The sequence below is a fragment of the Mytilus galloprovincialis genome, chromosome 3 (genome assembly GCF_965363235.1).
Source record: "Mytilus galloprovincialis chromosome 3, xbMytGall1.hap1.1, whole genome shotgun sequence".
In the NCBI taxonomy this organism is placed as follows: domain Eukaryota; kingdom Metazoa; phylum Mollusca; class Bivalvia; order Mytilida; family Mytilidae; genus Mytilus; species Mytilus galloprovincialis.
In genome coordinates, this window is record NC_134840.1 from 41,310,772 (window position 1) to 41,336,206 (window position 25,435).

General features: G+C 33.2%; 3 protein-coding genes across 19 annotated transcripts in view; 1 reads left to right on the forward strand and 2 right to left on the reverse strand.

The window, feature by feature from the left end:
- LOC143067944 (pecanex-like protein 1) overlaps nucleotides 1-404 on the reverse strand; it is a 44,602-nt gene extending 44,198 nt beyond the window's left edge. For both annotated transcript variants that reach the window (XM_076241593.1, XM_076241592.1), the window contains exon 1: nucleotides 100-404. In XM_076241593.1, the coding sequence (XP_076097708.1) occupies nucleotides 100-252 (153 nt within the window). In that variant the 5' untranslated portion in view covers nucleotides 253-404. The remainder of the gene's footprint in view (nucleotides 1-99) is intronic.
- A 10,397-nt stretch (nucleotides 405-10,801) lies between these two features.
- On the reverse strand, nucleotides 10,802-19,744 carry LOC143067948 (enolase-phosphatase E1-like). Its single transcript, XM_076241612.1, has 6 exons — nucleotides 19,537-19,744; nucleotides 18,093-18,194; nucleotides 16,346-16,542; nucleotides 15,604-15,736; nucleotides 13,751-13,874; nucleotides 10,802-12,700 (listed from the first exon to the last, which is right to left on the reverse strand). The coding sequence occupies exons 1-6, from the start codon at nucleotides 19,642-19,644 to the stop codon at nucleotides 12,429-12,431; spliced, it is 936 nt and encodes a 311-aa protein (XP_076097727.1). The 5' UTR covers nucleotides 19,645-19,744; the 3' UTR covers nucleotides 10,802-12,428.
- Nucleotides 19,745-19,957: 213 nt separating this feature from the next.
- The window catches only part of LOC143067947 (ribosome-binding protein 1-like), a 41,801-nt gene continuing 36,323 nt past the window's right edge, over nucleotides 19,958-25,435 (forward strand). For 5 of the 16 annotated variants that reach the window (XR_012976074.1, XM_076241601.1, XM_076241599.1 and 2 more), the window contains exons 1-2: nucleotides 19,962-20,146; nucleotides 20,426-21,127. Coding sequence is in view for 15 of the 16 variants with exons in the window: in XM_076241601.1 (XP_076097716.1) it covers nucleotides 20,485-21,127 (643 nt within the window). In the remaining variant the exon portion in view is untranslated. Of the gene's footprint in view, nucleotides 20,147-20,264; nucleotides 20,305-20,425; nucleotides 21,128-25,435 lie in introns of those variants that run through there. The other 11 variants (XM_076241604.1, XM_076241603.1, XM_076241595.1 and 8 more) reach the window with 6 other exon arrangements.

The window sequence follows — 25,435 nt, forward strand, 5'->3', positions numbered from 1 at the left end:
ATCAACATACTGTGATTTATATAGCAGGAAGTACTTGTTATCTCTTTGCTATTACTTTTTAGATGTGTATTAGCTTTTGTTTCTAATCTTTAAACTTACAAGATGAAGAATTAGTGGGAATACAAGTAATGACATCCATAGATACAAATGAAATGTATTGGAAAAGATGCTTTGATGAGGGTCGTAGAACCAGCCTCCTGTGACTGATGCCCAGATTCCTTGGCGCAGGATGTCTATCACATGAGACCCCATAATATATCTTTAAATTTGGGGCAAGTCAAGCTAGTACATTCATCTTTCAAGTCATTGTTTCAAGAATTGGGACTAAAACTCATTAAAACTGTGAGTAACAATTTTCGCTTTCACATTGGAAGCCATTTTCTGTTGATACCGTTCAATTCTCGTGGACGTGACTATCGATTTTTTTAATTGGAGTTGTTTCCCTTTATCCATCTAATTTTTGTACTTTTATGAACCAAAAAATGTGGAACCAATTTAGGATCTTTTGACCCAAATTTATGATTTATTAACATAGTTTTTCTAAAAATGATTAAACAGAATTGCATCAGTGGTCTTGTTCTCATATCACATTGAATGTTGGTTTTCCAATGGGAACTAATTATGTCCCTCCAGATTTGAGGAAATAATTAAGACGTTTCGGCAATGTACTAAGTCGTTTTGGTAATATTACATTTACATACCTTTTATAACCTTGAAAATAGCTTTATTTCACTTTTATAGAAACGCAATAGTACGTCGCTCTTAACCCTCGTAAATATTCTATCCATTTTTTATGTTCTATTAAAAAAAACAGAGACTGTATCTCTAGAAATCTATATTATAGTGCTACATGAACCAATATATATGTAGGACTCTAAAGTGCGATGGGGACGCTAAAATGCGATGGTCACGCTAAAGTTCGATGGCCTACGCTAAAGTACGATGGTTTGATACGCTATTTAAAGTGCGTTTTTCTGCAAATACATGCATCGACGTTAGCAACGTTCGACAGCATTATGACGAGAATGTTTGTCCAGATTAAGGATTTTGATTACACGAGAAAAGAAAGACAAAAAGAGAAAAACAAATAATCATGCACAATCTGGAATTTTTGGTCGTTGCTGGAAGAGGTTAACTTAATTTGTGAAATTGTAGAAATAACTTTAATCAGTTCAGTTCAGTTTCTTGTATATTCCTCCATTAATTGTGGAGCACTACCCAAAGGGTATAGTTTTAGCAACTATGTACACCTTAAAACATAAGGAAACAAATAATTATATACAGATGACTGAATTTGGTTATAATAATCACTAAATGATAAATATCATAATTAATCCATAGGATTGTCATCATAAAGTTTTAAAAGATATATAATAATTCATATATGCTGGGTTGTAAGAAAATGTTAAGAGACAACTGCATATATTTACAAATAAGAATTAAAATGGTCTCAAATTAAAATTACTTATAATTATTAGTTAAGAGTGCTATAAATACATCGGGAACTATAATGAAAATTATATTTTATAAGACTTATGTAGAATGGTTGGGGTTTGGAAAAATTTAAGCTAATATATATACATAAATTTTCTTCACAGTTTAATTTGCTATATGGGGATTTTGTCATTGTAATTAAAACAGTCACTTTCTAATTGAATTATTCAATACAAAAAAAAATACTATATGGTTTGTTATTTCTGTTAAATAATAAATATACGTCAATTAGACTGCAACCTAATAAACAGATGTGTATATGATTGTCAATACGACAACTATCTATCTTCGACCTAATGTCATTGAAATGTGCAACTTTAAGTATGACCTTTAACACGGGGCATTGTCTTATAACATATTATTTTATTGCTGAAAAACGACTTCCACTAAATTCCGAATGTACTAACTATATTACAGTGTAACCATTACACCTTTTGGACAACTATCGTACTTTAAATAAACATAAGAAGATGTAGAATAAACTATCCATCCAATCCCAAATGCTGTTCATGTCATGTATGCAGCTAATAATCATACGGCCGTCAACGTAAAGCTTTGGTCCATGCCGTAACTAGCTATATAGGGTTACAATGTATAGAATGACAAGTGTAAAACAATTCAAAAGAGAAAGACTTCGACTTGACACATCATTAAAACAATAAACGAAAATGTTATAGGACGTCAGCAAAAAAACGAAAACCATTGCCTAAACCACATTCCCGTTATACCATCGGACTTTAGCGTGTCATACCATCGCACTTTAGCGTGATTTCTGATCGCAGTTAAAAAACAAACAACCATCGCACTTTAGCGTCTGACACCATCGCACTTTAGCGTAGACCATCGTACTTTAGCGTGACCATCGCACTTTAGAGTACCATCGCACTTTAGAGTCCTACATATACACTGAGTTTTACTGTTTGTTCTTTTTTAGGCAACAACCAACATTCCCCTATATAATTTACGATCCTTTAATCTACAGAAAATAACATAATCAAACAACAAGATGACAGCTAGTCTTTTCAATTAACCATCAAGTTGGTTGGTTTATTATTAGACACTCATTTTTCAATCACTTTGGCACTTATTTTATCACTGTACTAATCCAATTATTAGACTAATTAAATATACAGACGTATCTGTAGTGCAAATGATTATCGTATACAATAATTATAATTGGTCCAGTATTATTCTAATATTTTAAAGCAAAACAATACATTTATTTATGGTTTTTTTTTCAAATCACTTTCTATAATATCGACCATTTGGCATATTAGAGAAGGGTGTATGTATTTTGATCTACTTTAATGGAGACTTAATCTAATCATTAGATATAAAAATAATAAAATTGAATATTTACCGGACAATAACAAGTCTCCAAGAAGAGGGACACAGTTTGTGTCCATGGGAATGCTGATTTTTTGTTGAAAAACCTGACCACAAAAATTAACAAATATGTTGTCAATCAAGAAATAAATCATCTTGATAATGTATCAGTCTTCAGTTTTCTATGTTGTGTTTTGTGTACTATTATTTGTTTGTCTCTCTCTTTTTTAGTCATGGCTTTTCTGTTTGTTTTCGACTTATTAGTCTGCCGATGATGTCCCTCCCAGTCTGGTATCTTTCGCCTCTCTTCGATAAAGTCTGTTTCAGAAAATTACTTGCTTGAGTAAAATTTTATAAAATAGAATGTATCCCTCCCTTAGACAAGATTTGTGTACTATAGTATCTACGTTGGCCAGCCATTCTTTAAAAAAAAACAAAAACAGGACCAACTCTTTTAATTTGCAGTTTATTTAGTTTGGAATGGAGAATACTGGTGTAAATTTGAGAAATTCAATACTTCCATACTATGGAAAAAGTCTTATATTGTATGTACTCTAAAAGTTCTTTTGATTTTTTTAGAATCCACATCTGATTTACGCCATCTCTAGAATATTTAGTTTCATGATAACGCTGAAGCCAGGCTTTGATACCTGATGAAGCTGATGTTACTTAAATTATTCAGAAAGAGGTTTCGTTTAGCACTTGCATGAAAGGCCCAGCAAAATACGTGGTTTGTAAGGACACTTGTGTAGTTTAGGTACCTAATACAGTGATGGAAGATCCAGTTCTTCCATCATTGGTTGAAATTCGAAAGGAACAAATAACAGACCTATATTTATCCAGGATTTCCTTTTAAGTAAGTGTCGTTGGGTATATATTGTGTGAACTTGACAGTTGTTGCCAAGTAAATTCTAAATATCAAATGAATTTATCAAGCAGTTTAAGAAATGTTATTTACAAACAAAAACGATGTTGTTTGTGGGCTTCATCTCTGAGGACAACATATTTGTTTTGCAACACTTTGGTCTTTAAAGACTGATGTAGCATGGAAAATGATAGACACATTCAGTTTCTTAATACTGATCTGTATCAACGTCAAGTCACCTCACAGCCATAGTCCATCCGAAAAGAGAACCTATGTCTTCTTTCTCGCATTTAACCCACTGCCTGACATAATCTTCTACTAAATCCATCAGTATCTTTGAAGTTGTGTTTCCAATCGAAGGATTTAGGCTCAGGATATTTCGGGCCTTAGATAATACATTGCGAAGGAATGCTGCTACATAGAAATTGAAAGATCACAATTGGGAAGCTGAAGTTATCCCTTCAGTTGTTAAGTTTTGTTCTCAACCGAACATCTGTGTCAATCTTTTAATTGTTCAAATAAGGCCTTCGAAAATAGTGGAATTAATTACTTTTGGAGTGTAAAGAACTCGTTGGAAGTACTTGATAAATTGCATGCTTATATTGGTGATTTTGAAGCTGTTCAAAGTTTTGATTTTTCTACCCTGTATACCACATTGTCTCACATTCTCATTAAGAAAAAATTCACACACCTAATTAAATGGGCATTTAAAAAGTCAGAATGTGAATATATATGTTCAAACTCTTTTAGGTCATTTTTTAGTAGCAATAAACAAAAAAACTATGTCAATTGGACATGCTTTGATACTATATATGCCCTTGAATTTTTACTAGATAACATTTTTGTTCGCTTTGGGAATTCCGTATATCGTCAGATTATCGGAATTCCAATGGGGACTAACTGTGCACCACTTATTGCGGACCTGTTTTTTTATTGCTATGAGTTACAATTTATGATTAAAATTAGCAAAGCAATCGAAACAACATTTGATACAAAAATTTAACAATACTTTTAGATATTTGGATGATATTTTGGCTCTCAATAATGACGACTTCAGTATGTATATTAAAGAAATTTATCCTGCTGAACTTACTTTAAATAAAGCTAATACTAACAATGACCACTGTCCTTTCCTCGATCTTGATATCTATATCACTAACGGAAAGCTGAATACTAAAATTTATGATAAAAGAGATGATTTTTCATTTCCTATCGTTAATTATCCATTTTTAGATGGTGACGTTCCCTTGTCACCATCTTACGGTGTTTATATATCTCAACTTGTACGATTCGCTCGTGTATGTAACAATGTTTTAGATTTTAACGAGAGAAATTTATGTATTACTGAAAAATTATTACACCAGGGTTTTCGATATCACAAACTAGTCAAAACATTTACTAAATTTTATCATCGGTATAAGGACATCATTCGTAAATATAGCTCAACATGCAGACTTCTTATACGTTCAGGTATTTCACATCCAATTTTTTATGGAAACATTCTTTATAAAGCACAAAGGTGTCAGTATTCACCTCAAAAACTAACAAAACCTTTGAATAGACTTATTAAGAAGGGATATAGTTACGATACTGTTGTCAGGTCATTAAAGACTGCATATTTTAGCGTTAATATTGATTCACTTATAGGGTCTTTGCATCGGAACTAAACACATTTATTAAAAAACCAGTTGTTGGCATGACACGGGTTATGTTCTTCTCATATATGTTATGATGGTATGATACTAAACCCCTAACGGGAAGGATTGTACCTGATGTTCATATGATGAAATCATAATCTTTCAGTCAGTTTAATTGAAGTCTGGAGCTGGCATGTCAGTTAACTGCTAGTAGTCTGTTGTTATTTATGTATTATTGTCATTTTGTTTATTTTCTTTGATTACATCTTCTGACATCAGACTCGGACATCTCTTCGACTGAATTTTAATGTGCGTATTGTTATGCGTTTACTTTTCTACATTGGCTAGAGGTATAGGGGGAGGGTTGAGATCTCACAAACATGTTTAACTCCGCCGCATTTTTGCGCCTGTCCCAAGTCAGGAGCCTCTGGCCTTTGTTAGTCTTGTCTTATTTTAATTTTAGTTTCTTGTGTACAATTTGGAAATTAGTATGGCGTTCATTATCACTGAACTAGTATATATTTGTTTAGGGTCCAGCTGAAGGACGCCTCAGGGTGCGGGAATTTCTCGCTACATTGACAGTGGCGGATCCAGAGGGGGGGTTCCGGGGGTCCGCACCCCCCCTTTATTTTGGCCGATCAATGCATTTGAATCGGGACATATGTTTGCACCCCCCCTGCACCCCCCCTTTGCCCTGGGCTAGCACCCCCCTTTCGAAAATTCCTGCATCCGCCACTGATTGAAGACCTGTTGGTGACCTTCTGCTGTTGTTTTTTTCTATGGTCGGGTTGTTGTCTCTTTGGCACATTCCCCATTTCCATTCTCAATTTTATTTTGTAATTAATGGAATGCGGCAGACTTAAATGAGGGGATGGATGTGGATTCTTTAATTTTGTATTCTTTAACTTTTTCCTTCATAATGATTATTCTTTATCTTTGAAAAAATGATTATTCTGTAATTACTTGATAACTGTATTCCGGACATTGTTCTTTTTCGTAATCAGCATATATGTACTAAATTCTTTAATTTTTGCAGTAATTCTTTATATCTAAGCAGCTATTATTATTATTTTCATTTTTTTAGGGGGAGGGGTCTTTCTCTGTTCTTTATTTGTTCGAAGGCAGTTTTGATAAAACACCAAAGATCAGGAACAACAACTGTTGACACAAAGATATGTCTGGCTTATCTGCAAAAAAATCTGAAAAAAAGACATTTGCATAGTTAATTAAATCAAAGTTGCTGGACCATAAACCTGGAATATGGGCCTCAAACTGATATGAACTAAAAATGATGCAACTTTATATATCAGTGTTCTATAAAAAGTAGTTACTATTAAACGATCTTAAGCAGAAAACTTCACAATTGTTGACAAAGCTGCAACCTATTGAAACGCAACAACTAAGTCTCGTCATCTGCATCTTTCATTGCAGGAGAGACAAAAAAAAAAAAACAAAAGTGAAACATGTAAATTTACTTTTAGAATGATTTTATCTAATTTCCTAGACTATAGTGAACATTATCAACAAAAATGTACATTTTGGTCTGTGGCATTGTTAGCTTACCTGGACCAAAGGGCAAAGTGAGCTTTTCTCTTCACTTAGCGTCCGTCGTCAACGTTAATTTTTTTTACATTTTGAACTTCTTCTAGAGAATGGAATGGAATAAAAACAAACATGGCACGAATCTTCCATATGAGGTGCTGACCAAGTGTTGCTACTTTGTAGCTGATCCATCATCCAAGATGGCACCAGTTGGGGACTACGTTTAACATATGACACTTTGGACAATACATATCAATGTCTTCATGTAGAGAACCAGTGATTGGAATGAAACCATATGGCTTGAATGTTCCTGACGAAGTGGTGTTACTTTGAAGCCTTTGAAGATGGCTGCCAGCGGAGACTTCGTTTAGCATAGCTCCCTATGGACAATACTTACAAATGTATTCTTTTAAAGAACCACTGAATAAAAAATTGAATGAAACCAAACATGGCATGAATGTTCCTTATGAGGTGCTGATCAAGTATCTTTGCGTTGAAGCCGACCCATCACACAAGATGGCCACCAGAGGGGGGCTTAGTTTAACACATGACCCTTTGGAAAATACATTCAAATGTCTTCTCTATTAGAGAGAACCACTAATTGGAATGAAATAAAACATGGCATGAATGTTTCTTATGAGGTACTGACTGACCCAAGTGTTGTAATTTTGTAGGCGAGCCATTATCCAAGATAGACACCAGCAGGGGACTTTGTTTAAAATAGGACCCTATTGACAATACATATACATGTCTTTTTCTAGAGAACCATTGAATGAAAGGAAACCAATCATGGTATGAATGACCCTTACCAGGTGCTGACGAAGTGTTGTTATATGTAGCTGATCCATCATCCAAGATGGCCACCATTGGGGGACCTCGTTTAACACAGGACCCTATGGAATACATACAAATGTCTTCTTATAGAGAACCACCTGATTGGAATGAAAACAGCCATGGAATGTATGTTTCTTAAATGAGTTGCTGACCAAGAGTTGTTGCTTTGGTAGCCGATCCATCATCCAAGACATAGCACCCTATGGCCAATACATACAAGTCTACTTAAGAAAAAACACTTAATGGAATGTACCCAAACATGACATGGGTGTTTCTTATGAGTCTCTAACCACATTGGCGGATTCAGGGGGGTTCCGGGGGTTGAAGCCCCCTTTTTTTTTGGCCGATCAATGCATTTGAATGGGGACATATAGTTGGAACCCTCTTTTATCCTGGGTTGGGACCCCCTCCCCCTTTTAAAATGGCTGGATCTGCCCCCGGACCAAGTGTTGGTACTTTAAAGCTGTTCTATCATCCAAGATAGCAGCCAGTGGGGGACTTAGTTTAACATAGGACTCCATTGGAAATACATACAAATGTCTTCTTTTAGAGAACCATTGAATGGAATGAAATAAAACGCGACATGAATGTTCCTTATGAGGCGCCGACCAAATATTACTTTAAAGCCGATCCATCATTCAAGAAATTGACCTGCGGGGACATTAATAGTTTAACATAGGACCCTATGGAAAATACATACAAATGTCTTCTCTTAGACAACGTCTGGATGTAATAGAAACCAAACAGGACATGAATGTTCTTTATGAGGTACTGACCAAGTGTTGTTTCTCTGTAGCCAATCAATCATCCAACATTGCTGCTAGGGAGATACTTATTGTAACACCTTATGTGAAATACATACAACAGTCTTCTTTTGAAGAACCACTCTATGGAATGCAACCTACATAGCATAAATGTTCCTTATGAGGTACTGACCAAGTGTTATTACTTTGTAGTGAATCCATCAACCAAGATAGTGGCCAACTTTGAATCTAGTTTAACACAGGACCCGTAGGGAAATATCTTTTCTAGGAAACCAAACATGGTATGAATTTCTTTTGAGTTGCTGACCAAGTGGTGTTGCTTTGGTAGCTGATCCATCATCCAAGACAGACACCAGAGGGGGACTTCTTTTAACATAGGGCCCTATGGCCAATACATACAATAGTCTTCTTGTTATGAAAAACCACTGAATGGAATGTAACCAAACATGACATGGGTGTTTCTTATGAGGTACTGACCAAGTGTTGGTACTTTGAAGCTGATTCATAATCCATGATAGCGGACAACGGGGGACTAAGTTTAACATAGGACCCTATTGGAAATACATACAAATGTCTTCTTTTAGAGAACAACTAAATTGAATGAGATAAAACATGACAAAATTGTTACTTTAAAGCCGATCATTCATCCAAGATAGCGACCAGCGGGGGACTTAGTTTAATATAGGACCCTATTGGAAATACATACATCTCTTTTTTAAGAGAACCATTGAATAGAATGAAACCAAACACGACATGAATGTTCCTTATGAGGTGCTGACCAAGTGTTATTACTTGAAAGCCGATACATCATCCAAGATAGCAGTCAGCAGTTGACTTAGTTCAACATAGGACCATATGGAAAATACAAAAAAATGTCTTCTTTTAGAGAACCTCCTGATGGAAAGAAACCAAACACCAGAATGTTCCTTATGAGGTGCTGACCAAGTGTTATTACTTGAAAGCCAATCTATCATCCAAGATAGCGGGGGACTTAGTTTAGCATAGACCCTATGGAAAATACATACAAATGTCAGTCTTCTTTTAGAGAACCACTGAATGGAATGAAACCAAACATAACATGAATGTTCCTGGTGAGGTACTGACCAAGTGTTGTTTCTTTGTAGCCAATCCATCATCCAACATTGTTGCCAGTGGAAACTTATTGTAACACCTTATGTGAAATACATACAACAGTCTTCTTATGAAGAACCACTTTATGGAATGTAACCAAACATGGCATAAATGTTTCTTATGAGGTACTAACCAAGTGTTGTTTCTTTGTAGCGAATCAATCAACCAAGTTGGTGGCCAACAGGGGACCTAGTTTAACCAAGGACCCTTAGGAAAATGTCTTTCTAGAAAACCGCTGAATGGGTTTTAACTAAACATGGCTATAGGAAGATGTGGTGTGAGTGCCAATGAGACAACTCTCCATCCAAATAACAATTTATAAAAGTAAACCATTATAGGTCAATGTACGGCCTTTAACACGGAGCCTTGGCTCACACTGAACAACAAGCTATAAAGGGCCCCAAAATTTATACTAGTGTAAAACCATTTAAAAGGGAAAACCAACGGTCTAATCTATATAAAGAAAACGAGAAACGAGAAACACGTATCAATTACATCAGATTCCTGACTTAGGACAGGTGCAAACATTTGCAGTAGGATTAAACGTTTTAATGGTACCAAACCTTCTCCCTTTTTCTGAAACAATAGTATAACATCACAATATAGGAAAAACACTCGATAAAATATCAATTGGAAGGCTCAACTCAATCAATAAAAAACGTAAATTAACACAATATGAACGAATAAATTTGATCTGTGATACCTGAATGCAAATACATAGTTAATAAAATATTAGGGACAAACATTCAAGGCCAAAAAGTATGAATGTTTCTTTTGAGTGTTGTTACTTTGTAGCTGATTTGCCATCCAAGATGGCTGCCAGCAGGTGGAGTAAGTTTAACATAGGACATTATGGGAAATTCATACACCTGTTTTCTTCTAGAGAACCACTGAATAGAATGAAACCAAACACAACACAAATGTTTCTAATGAGGTGCTGACAAAGTGTTGTTACTTTGTAGATGAATCATAATCCAAGATGGCCCCCAGAGTTTAAAATATAATTTACTTTACAATTTTAAGTGTGATGTAATGCTCTTGCAACCCCTCTGTTCTATTGTAAAGAGAACAGGGAAAGAAGAGCCCTTTTTCAGATAATCCATTTATCCTTTCCATCTCTTTTTATATGCCTGTGTTTGTCATTTCAAGTAATGTGCAAGTTTAGGTTTTGAGGTCGCCTGTGGCAAATAAAAAATCAACAAGGCAAATAATATGAAAACTACTTTTTACTGAGAATGATAATGATTTGTACAATGAAGAACATCTTCAGAATACAAATTAATAAAATTTTCAAATGTCTGAAAACATATGCTTATTGAGATGTTATTTCTAGAGAGATCATTAATATATGTTTAAAAAGTATTTCATAGAAAAGCAATATAAAAATGGTAAAATAATAAAATTTAGAATTACATGTATTATCAAAATGGAACAACACTTCCAAGGTTGCCTGAATGACTTTCAAGAAATGGCTGCTTGTATTATTTACAAAATGACAATATTTATAAAGTTATTTTAAACCATGCAAAATGTAAAAATGTAACTGCAAATTTTTCAGACATTACATAAAACTGCCATTTAAAAGTTCTGCTAAAATATGTATATAATGTAAACTATGCTTGCCTATTCCACTTTGCTAATGGTTTCGAGAAATTCTTATGGTCTACATGTAAGTAGTCTGTACAAATGAACACTAACACTTATAAAAACTTGTATAAACAAACACACACACAATATAACATTCTTCTAAAATCTTTACAAAATTCCCTACAAAAATAATATTATAGAACAAATGGTATCCAAATATGAATACACAGAATAAAATATTGCAAGTTAACAAAAAACATCTTATATGTTATGTTTCTGAACACTTGCAGAAAAACTGTACAAACTTTGAACTCATCATTTACAACCCTTCCCAACTAAACAGTTTCATTAAACACAAAGTAATAACTTATTTATAAACCCTCCCATATTCTGCATATTGCCACTGCATCAATGTCCAATAGAGATTGGCATAAAACTGTCATACATGTGCACAATTGAATGAAGGATGGAACTCTCTTTCTGACATGATGATTAGTTGTGTGTAACATTGTTTATCTCTATATGCTTATGTCATCACATACAAATGTCAAATGACGAGAACCAACAATCATTTGCTATATACCTTATGGATAAATGATAACAGAATCAACTCATGCGTTCACTTTTTATGTACTAAAATAATGTAAGGTTAGGTTAAACAAAAATCTGAGAGTTTCAAAAAATTTACCCTTCCATCAGATTACAAAATGAGAGAAAATGTGCTGCTCTGAAAATAAAATATCCAAATATCTAGCAATTCAACATTTATACAACAACATTCAACCTCTCTGCCTTGAAATATTTCCTGATTTTAATTGTTGTCTGAGTAATGAGCATTGTCACAATCATGAACCTGTGTTTGCATTGTTTCATTAGATTTCAATTTTAGAGATATGAAAATCCTGTCTGAGATCATTTAGTGGGTTTATAGATTTATAAAACAGAAACAGTAACAGCTTATAGTTTAGAACGTACACCAACAAACAGTTACTGCTTCATAGTCAAGAACGTACACCAACACAGTAATGAATGCAAAAAAATGTGTAGAAATCAATTAAAATTACACATTTGGTTAATATGATACTTGCATTCTTTACAAATCAAACATGTGTAATTGTAATTGAGATATGTAAAAGTATCACTAACAGTATAAATTAACATTAGATCCAAATGAAACAATTAAAACAACATTCTGTAACATATGATTTCAATTTCATTTGGTCACACACATTCATAACATTGTCAAGTTTATGCATCATCCTCATCATCGTCATCTTCGGGAACATCATCTTCATCATCATCCTCTCCATCCAAATCATCTTCCTCTCCATCTTCATCATCATCTACCTCACCATTGTCTCCTGCTATTCTTTTGAAATCTTCCTCATCGTCATCACCAAATAGTTCATTGAATGATTCTATCACCAAATAATTCTGGAAAACTTCATTTGATAGTTCAGCATTTCCTTCTCTCACAACTATTGCGCTACGTAAACCTGCCTTCACAGCTGCTGCAGCTTCTGTAAACATAAAACATCAAGAAGTAAATTATTATGCTTTCTAAACATTATTTTGGAATGTAGGTATTATTTATTTCAAATCAGCATGTTTCAAGTTCTATTTTTTTTTTTATCAAATATAATATTTGCAATTTTTTTTTTTTTTACAAACAAGTTTGTCCTTTTTTTCTATCTAAAATTTTTTTTTATTGTACTTTTCTTTGCTGTTATGACAAATAACTCGACCTACAGCAGTTGGCCAAGTATCCCTGTGTACTAGTCACTGAATAACCAGTGAATTCATATTTATAAGTACATTAGTTAGTTAGTTTTACAACTCATAGTTTGTCAACTTGTGTCATGAGATTTGCTTGATTTATTTGTTTCTTGCATACATTTATAGATTATCGCTATTTTACCTATGACGACGTTGTCAATTTCATTATCAACGCCACGTGCCTGATTAGTTTCAAGCGATAATTTTCCATCTCAAGCGAGTAGCATATGAAAAATTATCACAAAATAAGATCAAAGGACAAACGCACAAAATAGCGATAAACTTAATTATCAGCTTTTTTTTGTTGGGTAGTAACCTTCATCCACATTTACTAAAGTTTGAGATATATAACTTAGCTTAGAATCTGAGAACTTGGTGTAAATTACAGTCATAAATGCTCACAACAAATAATTTATAGTTTTTCTTAAATCTAGCTATTGTCTCCTTCAAATAAAAAATTCAACTTTGAAATGTAGATGTGTTTAGTTCTATTTTAAAGTTGACTCTATCACAATGTTTTTCCCTTGATTTTCATATTATTGTTTTGATTTTCACAGTATCATCTGTTCTTACTTCCCTTTATGATAGACACATTTCAGGGAAGAGTTGAATATAATCTGTATAAAGTATTATGTTAACATGCCTGTTCAATTTCAGAAATTGTGTCAGTGACTGTTGCAGGTTTATTTTGATTCTATCTGTGTCTATCTTTATTATATTTTAAACTGTGAGTGACTCACAGCTGTTATTTTATCTATTTGTAAATGAATAAAATACAAAATGTAATATCTCACCATCTGGAGTATCTGTTAAGAATAATATTTCTTCTGGTTCAGCATCTATATCCTCTGCTATTTTAGTGTAACTTGTTTTGTCTGTTTTAGATCCTGTCGTTGTATCATAGAAACCAGTGAAAAGCTAAATATGAAGAAAAAAACACACATCAATTTCAGAAAGAATGGCAACAACATTTGTCTACAGATGTTTATACTAAGATGTAAAATTACAGGTACATGAGCACAATAAACATCATCAAATAATGTCAATAAAGATAAAGAAGAAATGAATATGAATCAAGGGAAATACAAATGCTATATCAATGGACACTTTATGTCAGTTTAGATAATAATACATGTTATAAATGACCATTTTCAAATCAATAAATTTAGTCTATGTAGTTTGAAATCAACTTTGTTAAAAATTATACACCATACATCCAACACCGGGGTTTAAGCTAGGATTTTGAGGGCTTTAGTCACTTTTTCGCGCTATTAAAATTAACCTTATTTTGTGTAAAAGCAAGGGATCAATGATGTATATTACTAGCTTCATCTTTTGACTTTGTCAGATTTTAAGGGATTGAGGCACCAGCATGATTGGCAGTTATTGTATGATTTGACTGTATTGGCCATTATTATGAAAGATTCTGACATGGAATCCAGAAATTTAATTCACACTTTCTCTTCTGAGTTTGTTCCAGGGGTCATTCCTGATCAACAAAAGTTGGATTCTATTTTTTTTTAAACAAGGAATCACCGCAGAAATTAACTTGCAATGATTATTTCACTGCATAATCATTATCATTATAAAAGATCTAAATCGATATTTGGAAATCATTTCTATCAAGTTGGAAATGTGTAAAATCCTTTTTGGAACTATTATAATGACTGAAAGGAGGTTGTAAACAAATCAACAATAGAACACGTTTTTTACTTTCGGTTATAAGATGAAACGAAAACGGGAAGTGGCACGTGGATATTAAAATCAAAACGAGTCCGGATTCATCAGAAAATTGTCATTTTTCGATTTAAATTCCTTTAGTAAGAGATATATATTTGTCTCTCTCGTTTAATTGATTCTGAATGATTTCCTATTTTACGTTTTTAAATGTCTATAAATAGTCAAAGGAATACTTTCACGCATGCGTAGAACACAATACAGGAAGCACCAGTTTAACTCGTGAAAGTTTTGAATAAACACATTAAAGTTCTTTATTTTAAATGGAAATTGCCGAAAGTTTTTGATGAAAATTTAAATCAAATATGACGAAAATGTCTTCGAATGACGAATCTACGACAAACGAACTTCAGATTGTGATCGTTTGAGAAATATTGAAATTCAAATGCGAACTGTCCGGGTTGTTACATATTTGATTAAATGACGAAACTATACTCCTTATTGTTGAAATGGCGACAGACTGATTTTCCTGGGGAAAATAATTATGATGGTCATTCAATTATGGGGTTTATTAATAATTAACGGATTAGTGACCCATCCGATGGCGATAAGCGGATTAGTTGTAATCACAACTTGTAACACCTGTTGAAAGTGTTAATTACCTGGAGGTCATAAACTTGTAAAAAACATGAAGACAGGTAGATTTATAATTTTTATTGCGAATTTTTTTTTTACACTTTCAAAATTAAAGTGACGAAATGGATTTGAAATATTTTCGTCAATGAGAAAACCCTTTCGTAAAATACGAAAGTGACGAGCGCTAGCAAAATCACTGCCAACACTCAACATTCATGTCCAAATACCATCTGTTGGATGTATCATTGGTTTACAGGTATACCCCATACAATGTTATTCATAATCAAGCTTGAAGTGCTTTAACAAACAAGGCCTATAATGGTAAGATAAATACCTCTAACAAGTTGCCATCATCTGTATTGGCAAAGAGAAGTTTCTGACTTTCTACACTCCCTGATGAGAACACATACACAGCTATTCCTATTTCTACTATCTGTTGAAGATTTGGTCCTACATCTTCAAACAATCTACAATAAACAGGTTAACTTCTAACTAACAATACATGTACTATATGAAAAAATAAACAGTTTGAATTAAGAATATTCCATGTACAATATTTAAACAATTACGCAATGTTTCACAATACAGCATGTACAATTTTGATGGTTTTTATAAATTATTGTCAACAACATTTATGACACTTTAAAGTTTACCATTGAACTAAGAGGATGACATACATCCTGGCCAAGTGAATTATTAATTGTTACCATCTCTCAAGAGTTTTTGTCTCTTGACTATTTTTACCTTTAAAATCATTTACATGCAGCAGTGACCCCTTTTCTCTCTATAGCATCTTATTCTACATGCTAGGACATCACACAGCAGTATAGGTACCATGACTGAAGTTGACAGACACTATATAACTCAACCATGAGACAAAGAAACATGGCCGTGACATTATCTGTCTACTTAAAATTTTGCGTATTATACCAATTAATCTTTTTACATCCATAATTGTTTTTTTTTTCTCAATATGACTTTACCAGTTTAAAATAATTTTTTTTGCATATATGTTGCATACAGATTCTACTGACAGGTAAGATTGATATGTAGCTATACTGATTTTGTATACATACTCTGCTTTTAGTTTTTCTTGTTCATATCCTTCCCTCCAGATGTGTCCTTGTAAGGCTTTTAGTGCTGTAGATTTCCTATCTTTGTCCATCTGCCATTTTACATTAGCCACTACAGCTTTAATAATATCTGTCTTTTCCCCATCTGATGCTGGTATCTCTACAACTCCTTCACATTTTTCTTCTTTGTCTTTTGCTGCCTATGTCAACAAAAATAAAAAATCTTGAGTACTTCATAAATAGGACATATCAAAACAATGGAAGTTTCATATAGATATGAAAAGCTACACACAACATGCACAATGTATATGTTTCATATGAAGCAAAATTTTTGTTATTTCAGTATTGCAATAATACTGAAAAATATCTATATGCATTGTATTTCAGTATCATGAATTTGCCATACACTTTCAACTATTTGTGATGTCGTAAAAACAAATTAAACATATATGTTATATTTTCTTGCTATAAATATTCTTCTTCTTATAAAGGACATTTTAAAATTATTTTTATAAGTTATTGACATCCATGGCCCATTCTAGATTATTAATCTACAAATGATTTTATCTGGTTGATAGCTACCCCTTTATCATGATAAAAAAAAAAACGCTCTTGTTTTTATTCCTACATAAAGTAATCAAAGGGAGACAATATACAAATTAATCACGGTTTTCCCTTGCTCAGTCCAAAAGTATAAACATAAGTTAGAAGGAAATATTGTATTGCAATATAATTTGTTATTTTAGTCTACATGACCTAAATGTAATAGAGCAATGAAATGGTATTAAATTTAGATTACTTTTAAAATTTTGGTATAAAATGATGTGTGTTCAGTTTATGCAAAATGTTTCAATCTTAATGCATCTTTGGACTCACAAGCTTTGAAAATGGTGAGTTAAGACATATTTTAAATTATCTTCATGGAATCTGAGACACCTTACAGAGAACCCTGACTGAGCCAATGAAAATTTTCTTTAATTAATAACGTAACAGATAAGTCTAATAGAACAAAAGAAAAAGTCAAAGAGTCAACAGACCGATAACACACCTAAAATAACAATGAACAGGAGTCAATGGCATTACTTCAACAGCATTTTTTTAAAATTGTTTCAGGTAATTTAACCAGAAAAAATAAAAATTATCCAGAGGTAAAATCTGTATGAATAGTCAATTCTTTATATTTCCAAAATTACCTAATATATACCCACCTCAATTTCAAAACAACTTGTATTGGTTAATTAAAAAGTTACTTGTTGTTAAAGTAAAGCCATGGGGTATGAGACCAAAAAAATTACAAGTTGAAAAGAAAAGTAATTGCACTTAAAATGCAAATAAATATTTGGTAGATCTGAAAACAGAGTAAAGGTACATTTAAATAACAACAGAGAAAACATATTTACACATGTAGAAAACAAATTGATTGGTAGCACTAGCTGGAACCCCACACTTCGGGTGCTAATAGTGCATGCATTATATAATGCTCACCTTGTTGTTATGTTACAATGACACAACCATTGTGCCTGCCAGCTAGCATACAACAGAGGGTGATTAAGCACTAAAGGGTGCATATACTACAAAGTATTCATAAGTTTATACATACCAAAAGTCAGCTGTTACCAACATTTCTTGGTGTAAAGTTTTACTTCAAGGGGCATATTTGACACACTGATTTCATATATAACTACTCCACTTCGTACTTTCTTTGAAACTGATTTTTCCACATCAGACACAAACTACTTTAATGACTTACCAATTCTCTCAAGGCCTGAATGTCTTTCTTTGTTTCCTCTTCATCATAATTTTTTGTTAAATATTCCTCTACATTTTCACTGACATATGGGAAAAGTGTCTCCTACAATGACAATATCAGCTTATCAATGTAAAATCAAAATAAAGTACATTCAAGATTCAAAGTTTTATTTAGAGTCAATATTCAATAAACTACATAACATGCCATGCAATATTTAAATTTTGTTTATACAATTTTATTTTTTACAAATTTATCATCAATTATACCATCAGACTTGCAATATATTCCATTTCTAAAAGTGAATACATGTAGTTCAACTGCAAATGTTCATGCCTGACAAAATAAAAGAGCTGTACCTTTTTTTAGTTTCATATTTTCCAAATTGGTATAAATCAGTCATTTTAATTAACAAAGTAACTTGGTTTCTTGGACTCAGTGGAATGATTGCTATTTAGACATGTACATACATGTATTACTGTCAATAACTGGGAAGGTTGTGGTTCTCTTTAGAGCACTCTGAATTCCTCCAACAATATAAACTGACCACAATGAAATAGCACAAAAGTGCTGAAAGTGGTGTTCACCACCAATCAATCAGTCATTGTATTTAACCAAACGTTTTCTTTTATTACTATGCATTGTAAATATTATAGATGCACAAAAATAATTTGATTTGTTTAATGGTGTTTTAACGCCACTTTTAAGCTCTGTTTTGGGGTTATTTCGTGGCGGTCAGTTTTTATTGGTGGAGGAAGCTGTCAAAAAAGTCAGCAAATTGCAAAATAGTCATATTTTTTATTAATCCAATGTGCCAACTTAGTCAGTTTTTTTTAAGGAAAAAAAGTAAACATTCATATGCACATGTATATATTATTCTAAAACGCAAATTTCACGCTTACTGTTTCAAAGATAACTTTGTTAAAATTCTATTAAAAAATGATCACATTGCTTTGCCTATTGATTGATTAGTTGAATTAGTAGAAGATTACAATAAAAGAGAGATAACTCTATTTTAAAAGTTGTTACTGTTGTATACACATATCAGGCATTCAAACACACACACTAAATATTGTTTATTTGTATGGCGTCGGTTTAGATGCATTGCTTAATTCAACAGCATAAACATGTCATTTCCTTTGACATTTTTATTCATGTACTTTGGTAAAACGTTAATCTGCTTCCGATGTCGTATTTACAAATGTGTTTTTATATTTTCCCCGCACTTATTTTTTTCAAATTTCAAATTTGAGATTCAATATTTTTTTTAATTAGGTTCATCGCTTTTAAACATAGTCCCGAGCCAGAGCTGAATCACAATAATACATTGTATTATTAAAAAAAAACATCAACGAAACACGACTGCAGAGATACTCAGATAGCATGCCGGTGCTATGCGGAAGATGCATCACTGTGCATGGCTAACGATTTAATAGCGTTACTTTACCTTTACAAAGTCGATAGGCGTTGTTGTACCCTCAATATCTACAATCAAAGCCTTGACACCTTCGAGAAGAGAATCTGCTTCCTCTGCTGTTCTTTTTAAAGATTCCATTACTGCGCCTCTTATCGAATTTGAAAATACACAAGTGACGGGTGACGCTTTCTATGGACAAAGAAGCAAATTAAACAGGTGCGCTAAATATTGCCGATAGATGGCGTTGTTTACTTTTGCTGTTACGTTCAAATTCATCCCTCCCTCTGTGAGATTGTATGAGGTGGATAACGATAATCTAATTTCTTCCTGAATTAAGAAAATTTCTATGATAAGCATGGCTAAATAACTTTGTTATATTTGTATCACATTATGGAGGAAACATACCTTCCTTTATTTTTTTTTAAAGTGACATGAATATAAAAATCACATTTGTAACAAAACAAAGCAGACGATGTCTGACATCAATGCAGAAAAGTATCCAATAAGAATAACTGTTACAAAAATACGTCGGAAGTTTTCATTCCACCATTATTCCGAAGGCTCATATGAGGGGACGAAATAAATTGACCTGACACGTAACCAAATTTCTGTTTTATTATCACAGAAACATTATTTACAGGTAAATTTGATTAATAGTGAGCATAAATGATTAATCTCTTACACAGAATGAGCTTCATTTGTAATGTAGAAAATGTTAGCTTATCTATCAGCTTTTTGTTAAATTAAAAGTTTGCCGACGTGGACTACTTGGCTGCGGTTTTCGTTATTTTCACCGGGGTATTTTTTCCTGTCTAACGCATTGCGAAAGCAATGTTTTGTGGAAATTATTGCATGCCTAGTAAGAACAATCAGTGATAACATAACAAGTTCTTAATATTACTGTATATTTTTGTTACAGAGAGGGGCGTGGTAAATTTGCTGAAAAGTATCCCATCGGGTTGTCTAGAAAATTTAAGGATGGATCCTCAAGTTATCTTGATAGGTATTGTTGCCTTTGTTGTCTCAGCTGTGCTGATATATCTTATATCAGCATTTGGATTCAAAGAGAAGTCTTATGAGGAGGCTATAGCTGAACAGAAGAAAAGACTAGAAGCTGAGCAAGATAAGGTTAGAAAAGAGAAGAAAGCTGAGAAAGAAAAGAAAAAGGGAAAGAAAAGTAAAGATAAGCCAAAAGAAAAGAATCTGCAACAGGTGAATGATCCAGAGCATGAGAGAAAAATGGTAAACTTGGAAATTGAACCAGAAATTATTGAACCACAATTAAGTAGTGACCAGGAAAGTAAACCAAAGTCAAAGGCAAAGGCAAATAAAAGCCCAAAACCCATACTATTAAATAAGGATGAAAAGTCTAAAGTTGCACCTCAAATGCAAGAGACAATTCATTTTAAAGCAGTTCCAAAAGATGAGGTAGAATTACTCCATGAACACGGAAAAGAAAGAAAAACATCACTTAGCAAACCAAAGAAAGAAGAAAAGGTTAAGATAGAAACGAAAGAAGCGAAAAAAGCACAGCCAGTTGTAGAGAACATGGTTATAGTACAGACTCAGAAACTTCAAGCTGCAGCACCAACTCCAGAGAGGAAAGCTAAGAAAGCATTAGGTGAGTTTAAACTGTCTGAATTCTACCTTACCTCCCTATCATCATCTTACCACCAATTTTTATGCCCCACCTACGATAGTAGAGGGGCATTATGTTTTCTGGTCTGTGCCTCAGTTCGTCCGTCCGGTTAAAGTTTTTGGTCGAGGTAGTTTTTTATTGTCGAGCCTGCAACTTTTGTTGCAGAAAGCTCGACATAGGGATAGTGATCCGGCGGCGGTGTTAGCTCACTTCTTAAAAGCTTTATATTTCAGAAGGTGGAAGACCTGGATGCTTCATACTTTGTATAGATGCTTCATGTTACGAAGTTTCCGTCAGTCACATGTCCAATGTCCTTGACCTCATTTTCATGGTTCAGTGACCACTTGAAAAAAAAGTTCAAATTTTTTGTAATGTTGAATTCTCTCTTATTATAAGTAATAGGATAACTATATTTGGTATGTGCGTACCTTGCAAGGTCCTCATGTCTGTCAGACAGTTTTCACTTGACCTCAACCTCATTTCATGGATCAGTGATCAAGGTTAAGTTTTGGTGGTCAAGTCCATATCTCAGATACTATAAGCAATAGGGCTACATTGTAGTATATTCGGTGTATGGAAGGACTGTAAGGTGTACATGTCCAACTGGCAGGTGTCATCTGACCTTGACCTCATTTTCATGGTTCAGTGGTTATAGTTAAATTTTTGTGTTTTGGTCTGTTTTTCTCATACTATATGCAATAGGTCTACTATATTTGTTGTATGGAATGATGGTAAGGTGTACATGTCTAGCGGGCAGATGTCATGTGACCTTGACCTCATTTTCATGGTTCAGTGGTCAAAGTTAAGTTTTTGAGTTTTGGTCTTTTTATCTAATACTGTATGCCATAGGTCAACTATATTTGGTGTATGGAAATATTTTATGATCTTTATGTCAGTCGCGTAGGTTTTATTTGACGGTGACCTCATTTTCATGGTTCATTGCACAGTGTTAAGTTTTTGTGTTTGGTCTATTTTTCTTAAACTATAAGTAATGGGTCAACTATATATGTTGTATAGAAGCATTGTTAGCTGTACATGTCTGCCTGGCATGGTTCATCTGACCTTGACCTCATTTTCAAGGTTCATTGGTCTTTGTTTAGTTATCTTGGTTAATGTTAAGTTTATGAGACAGTTGTAATAAAACTAAGCTTTATACTTAGGACTATCAACATAATATCAATGATTAGTATAGAAGGCGAGACATTTCAGCGTGTGCACTCTTGTGAAGCTGAAGTCCAATCAACTTGAAACTTAATACACATGTTCCCCATGATATGATCTTTCTAATTTTAATGCCAAATTATAGTTTTGACCCCAATTTCATGGTCCACTGAACATAGAAAATGATAGTGCAAAGTTCAGGTTAAAGTTTTTGGTCAAGGTATTTTTTAATGAAGTTAAAGTTACATCAACTTGAAACTTAGTACACATGTTCCCTATGATATGATCTTTCTAATTATGCCCCACCTACGATAGTAGAGGGGCATTATGTTTTCTGGTCTGTGCGTCCGTTCGTCCGTCTGTTCGTTCGTCCGTCCGTCTGTTCGTTCGTCCGTCCGTCTGTCCCGCTTCAGGTTAAAGTTTTTGGTCAAGGTAGTTTTTGATGAAGTTGAAGTCCAATCAACTTGAAACTTAGTACACATGTTCCTTATGATATGATCTTTCTAATTTTAAAGCCGAATTAAACTTTTGACCCCAATTTCACGGTCCACTGAACATAGAAAATGAAAGTGCATGTTTCAGGTTAAAGTTTTTCAGGTTAAAGTTTTTGGTCAAGGTAGTTTTTGATGAAGTTGAAGTCCAATCAACTTGAAACTTAGTACACATGTTCCCTATGATATTATCTTTCTAATTTTAATGCCTAATTATATTTTTTATCCAATTTCACGGTCCATTGAACATGGAAATGATAGTGCAAGTGGGGCATTCGTGTACTTTGGACACATTCTTGTTTTAATTCCAAATTAAAGTTTTGACCCCAATTTCACGGTCACTGAACATAGAAAATGATAGTGGGAGTGGGGCATCCGTGTACTATGGACACATTGTTGTTTAACCATGAATATTGATGAATAATTGAAAATAGGGAATTTGAGTCCTGTTTCCCAAAATCATATTCCTACCCTTAGTAGATGTGTTTCCACACTTCTTATTGGTTGTATGTTGAATACATTTTGAATCATGAATAAGTTGGTGTATTTTAAAATTGCTGTAAAATTTAAAGTATGACTTAAATACATTTTTTTATTGTTTTCTCACAATAAAATAACATTCTTCAAATGTAAACAGGTTTCCTTTAATAGTGTTTTATTAATTAATTTGACGAAATGAATCACGAATACCATGAATACAAGATTGTCATTAAAATTATGGAAAAGTTTATTCATTCAGATATTTTATTCAGTGGAATTTGCTTATTCATCTGTAAGATCATTCTAAAGTACATGTAAGTGCACCTGTGATAATCAGCTGTTTTACGAAATTGAATTCTTGAATTAATAAGATTTCAAATATCTCTTAAACTTGCATTGTAATCCTGTACTATAAATTGAGCATAAATAGTATGGAAAGCAGCCACCTTAATTTTCCACTGGCTCAACGGCTATTTTACCCCAAATAATCAACTTTAAAAATGAATTGCATCAAATCGACCCACTGATGAAGATTAGGTCAGTCTACCTGAATCTAGACTTCACAGTAGGAAATCACTAATATTGAAGTTGTGCAGCTGCTCATATCATGTTTTTGATTTGTTTAAGAATTTCCTTTCAAAATTTGGTGCATTTTCAAATATTGGCAAACAGTAAAAAAACTTGTAGTAAACCACTGTAAACTCTTTCCTTCTGTTATAGTTTTCAACCTCACAGAAAATCTGCCCACTATTGAAATGTTTATTCGTACATATTCAAACAGAAAAGTAAGCTTCTTGTATTTTTGTCATTATACGACCGCTTTTTGGTTGTATATTGGTATCAAGTTGGCGTCGTCTTCGTCCAAATACTTTTGGTTTTCAGACTATAACTTTAGTTTAAGTAAAATAGAAATCTATGAAATTTAAACACAAGGTTTATGACCACTAAAGGAAGGTTGGGATTGATTTTGGAAGTTTTGGTCCCAATAGTTTAGGAATTAGGGGCAAACAATGGCCCAAATAAGCATTTTCTTGGTTTTCGCACTATAACTTTAGTTAAAGTAAATAGAAATCTATGAAATTTTGACACAAGGTTTATGACCACAAAAGGAAGGTTGGGATTGATTTTGGGAGTTTTGGTTCAATCTGTTTAGGAATTAGGGGCCAAAAAAGGGCCCAAATAAGCATTATTCTTGGTTTTCGCACAATAACTTTAGTATAAGCAAATAGAAAGCAATGAAATTTAAACACAAGGTTTATGAACACAAAAGGAAGGTTATGATTGATTTTGGGAGTTGAGATCCCAACAGTTTAGGAATTAGGGGCCAAAAAGGGGCCCAAATAAGCATTTTTCTTGGTTTTCGCACCATAACTTTAATATAAGTAAATAGAAATCTATGAAATTTAAACACAAGGTTTATGACCATAAAAGGAAGGTTGGGATTGATTTTGGGAGTTAAGGTCCCAACAGTTTAGGAATAAGGGGCCCAAAGGGTCCAAAATTAAACTTTGTTTGATTTCATCAAAAATTGAATAATTGGGATTCTTTGATATGCCGAATCTAACTGTGTATGTAAATTCTTAATTTTTGGTCCCGTTTTCAAATTGGTCTACATTACGGTCCAAAGGGTCCAAAATTAAAATAAGTTTGATTTTAATAAAAATTGAATTCTTGGGCTTCTTTGATATGCTGAATCTAAACATGTACTTAGATTTTTATACGACCGCAAAAATTAAAAAATTTTTGGTCGTATATTGGTATGATGTTGCTGTCGTCGTCCGAATACTTTTAGTTTTCGCACTCTAACTTTAGTAAAAGTGAATAGAAATCTATGAAATTTTAACACCAGGTTTATGACCACAAAAGGAAGGTTGGCATTGATTTTGGAAGTTTTGGTCCCAACATTTTAGGAATTAGGGGCCAAAAAGGGCCAAAATAAGCATGTTCTTGGTTTTCGCACTATAACTTTAGTTTAAAGTCATATGAAAAGAGTGAGTGGTGAAAAATAATGTTTATCCAATTCTTGAACCAATGCATGTATATATCATAAACTTAATCCTCTGTGCACGATTTTATCATTATTTTCGCAAATATATCATATAATCGTCAATTTTTTTTCTCTCTGTTTGTTATGATTTAAAAATATGGCTGCTCATTA

Excerpts from the sequence above, each read along its gene's own strand:
- LOC143067948 (XM_076241612.1), bottom strand. The coding sequence starts at position 19,644 with ATGGAATCTTTAAAAAGAACAGCAGAGGAAGCAGATTCTCTTCTCGAA. Across the intron at positions 16,543-18,092 it reads TTCAGGCCTTGAGAGAATTG|GCAGCAAAAGACAAAGAAGA; the intron begins GTAAGTCATTAA and ends TTGTTGACATAG. Across the intron at positions 12,701-13,750 it reads CTTAACAGATACTCCAGATG|AAGCTGCAGCAGCTGTGAAG; the intron begins GTGAGATATTAC and ends TTATGTTTACAG.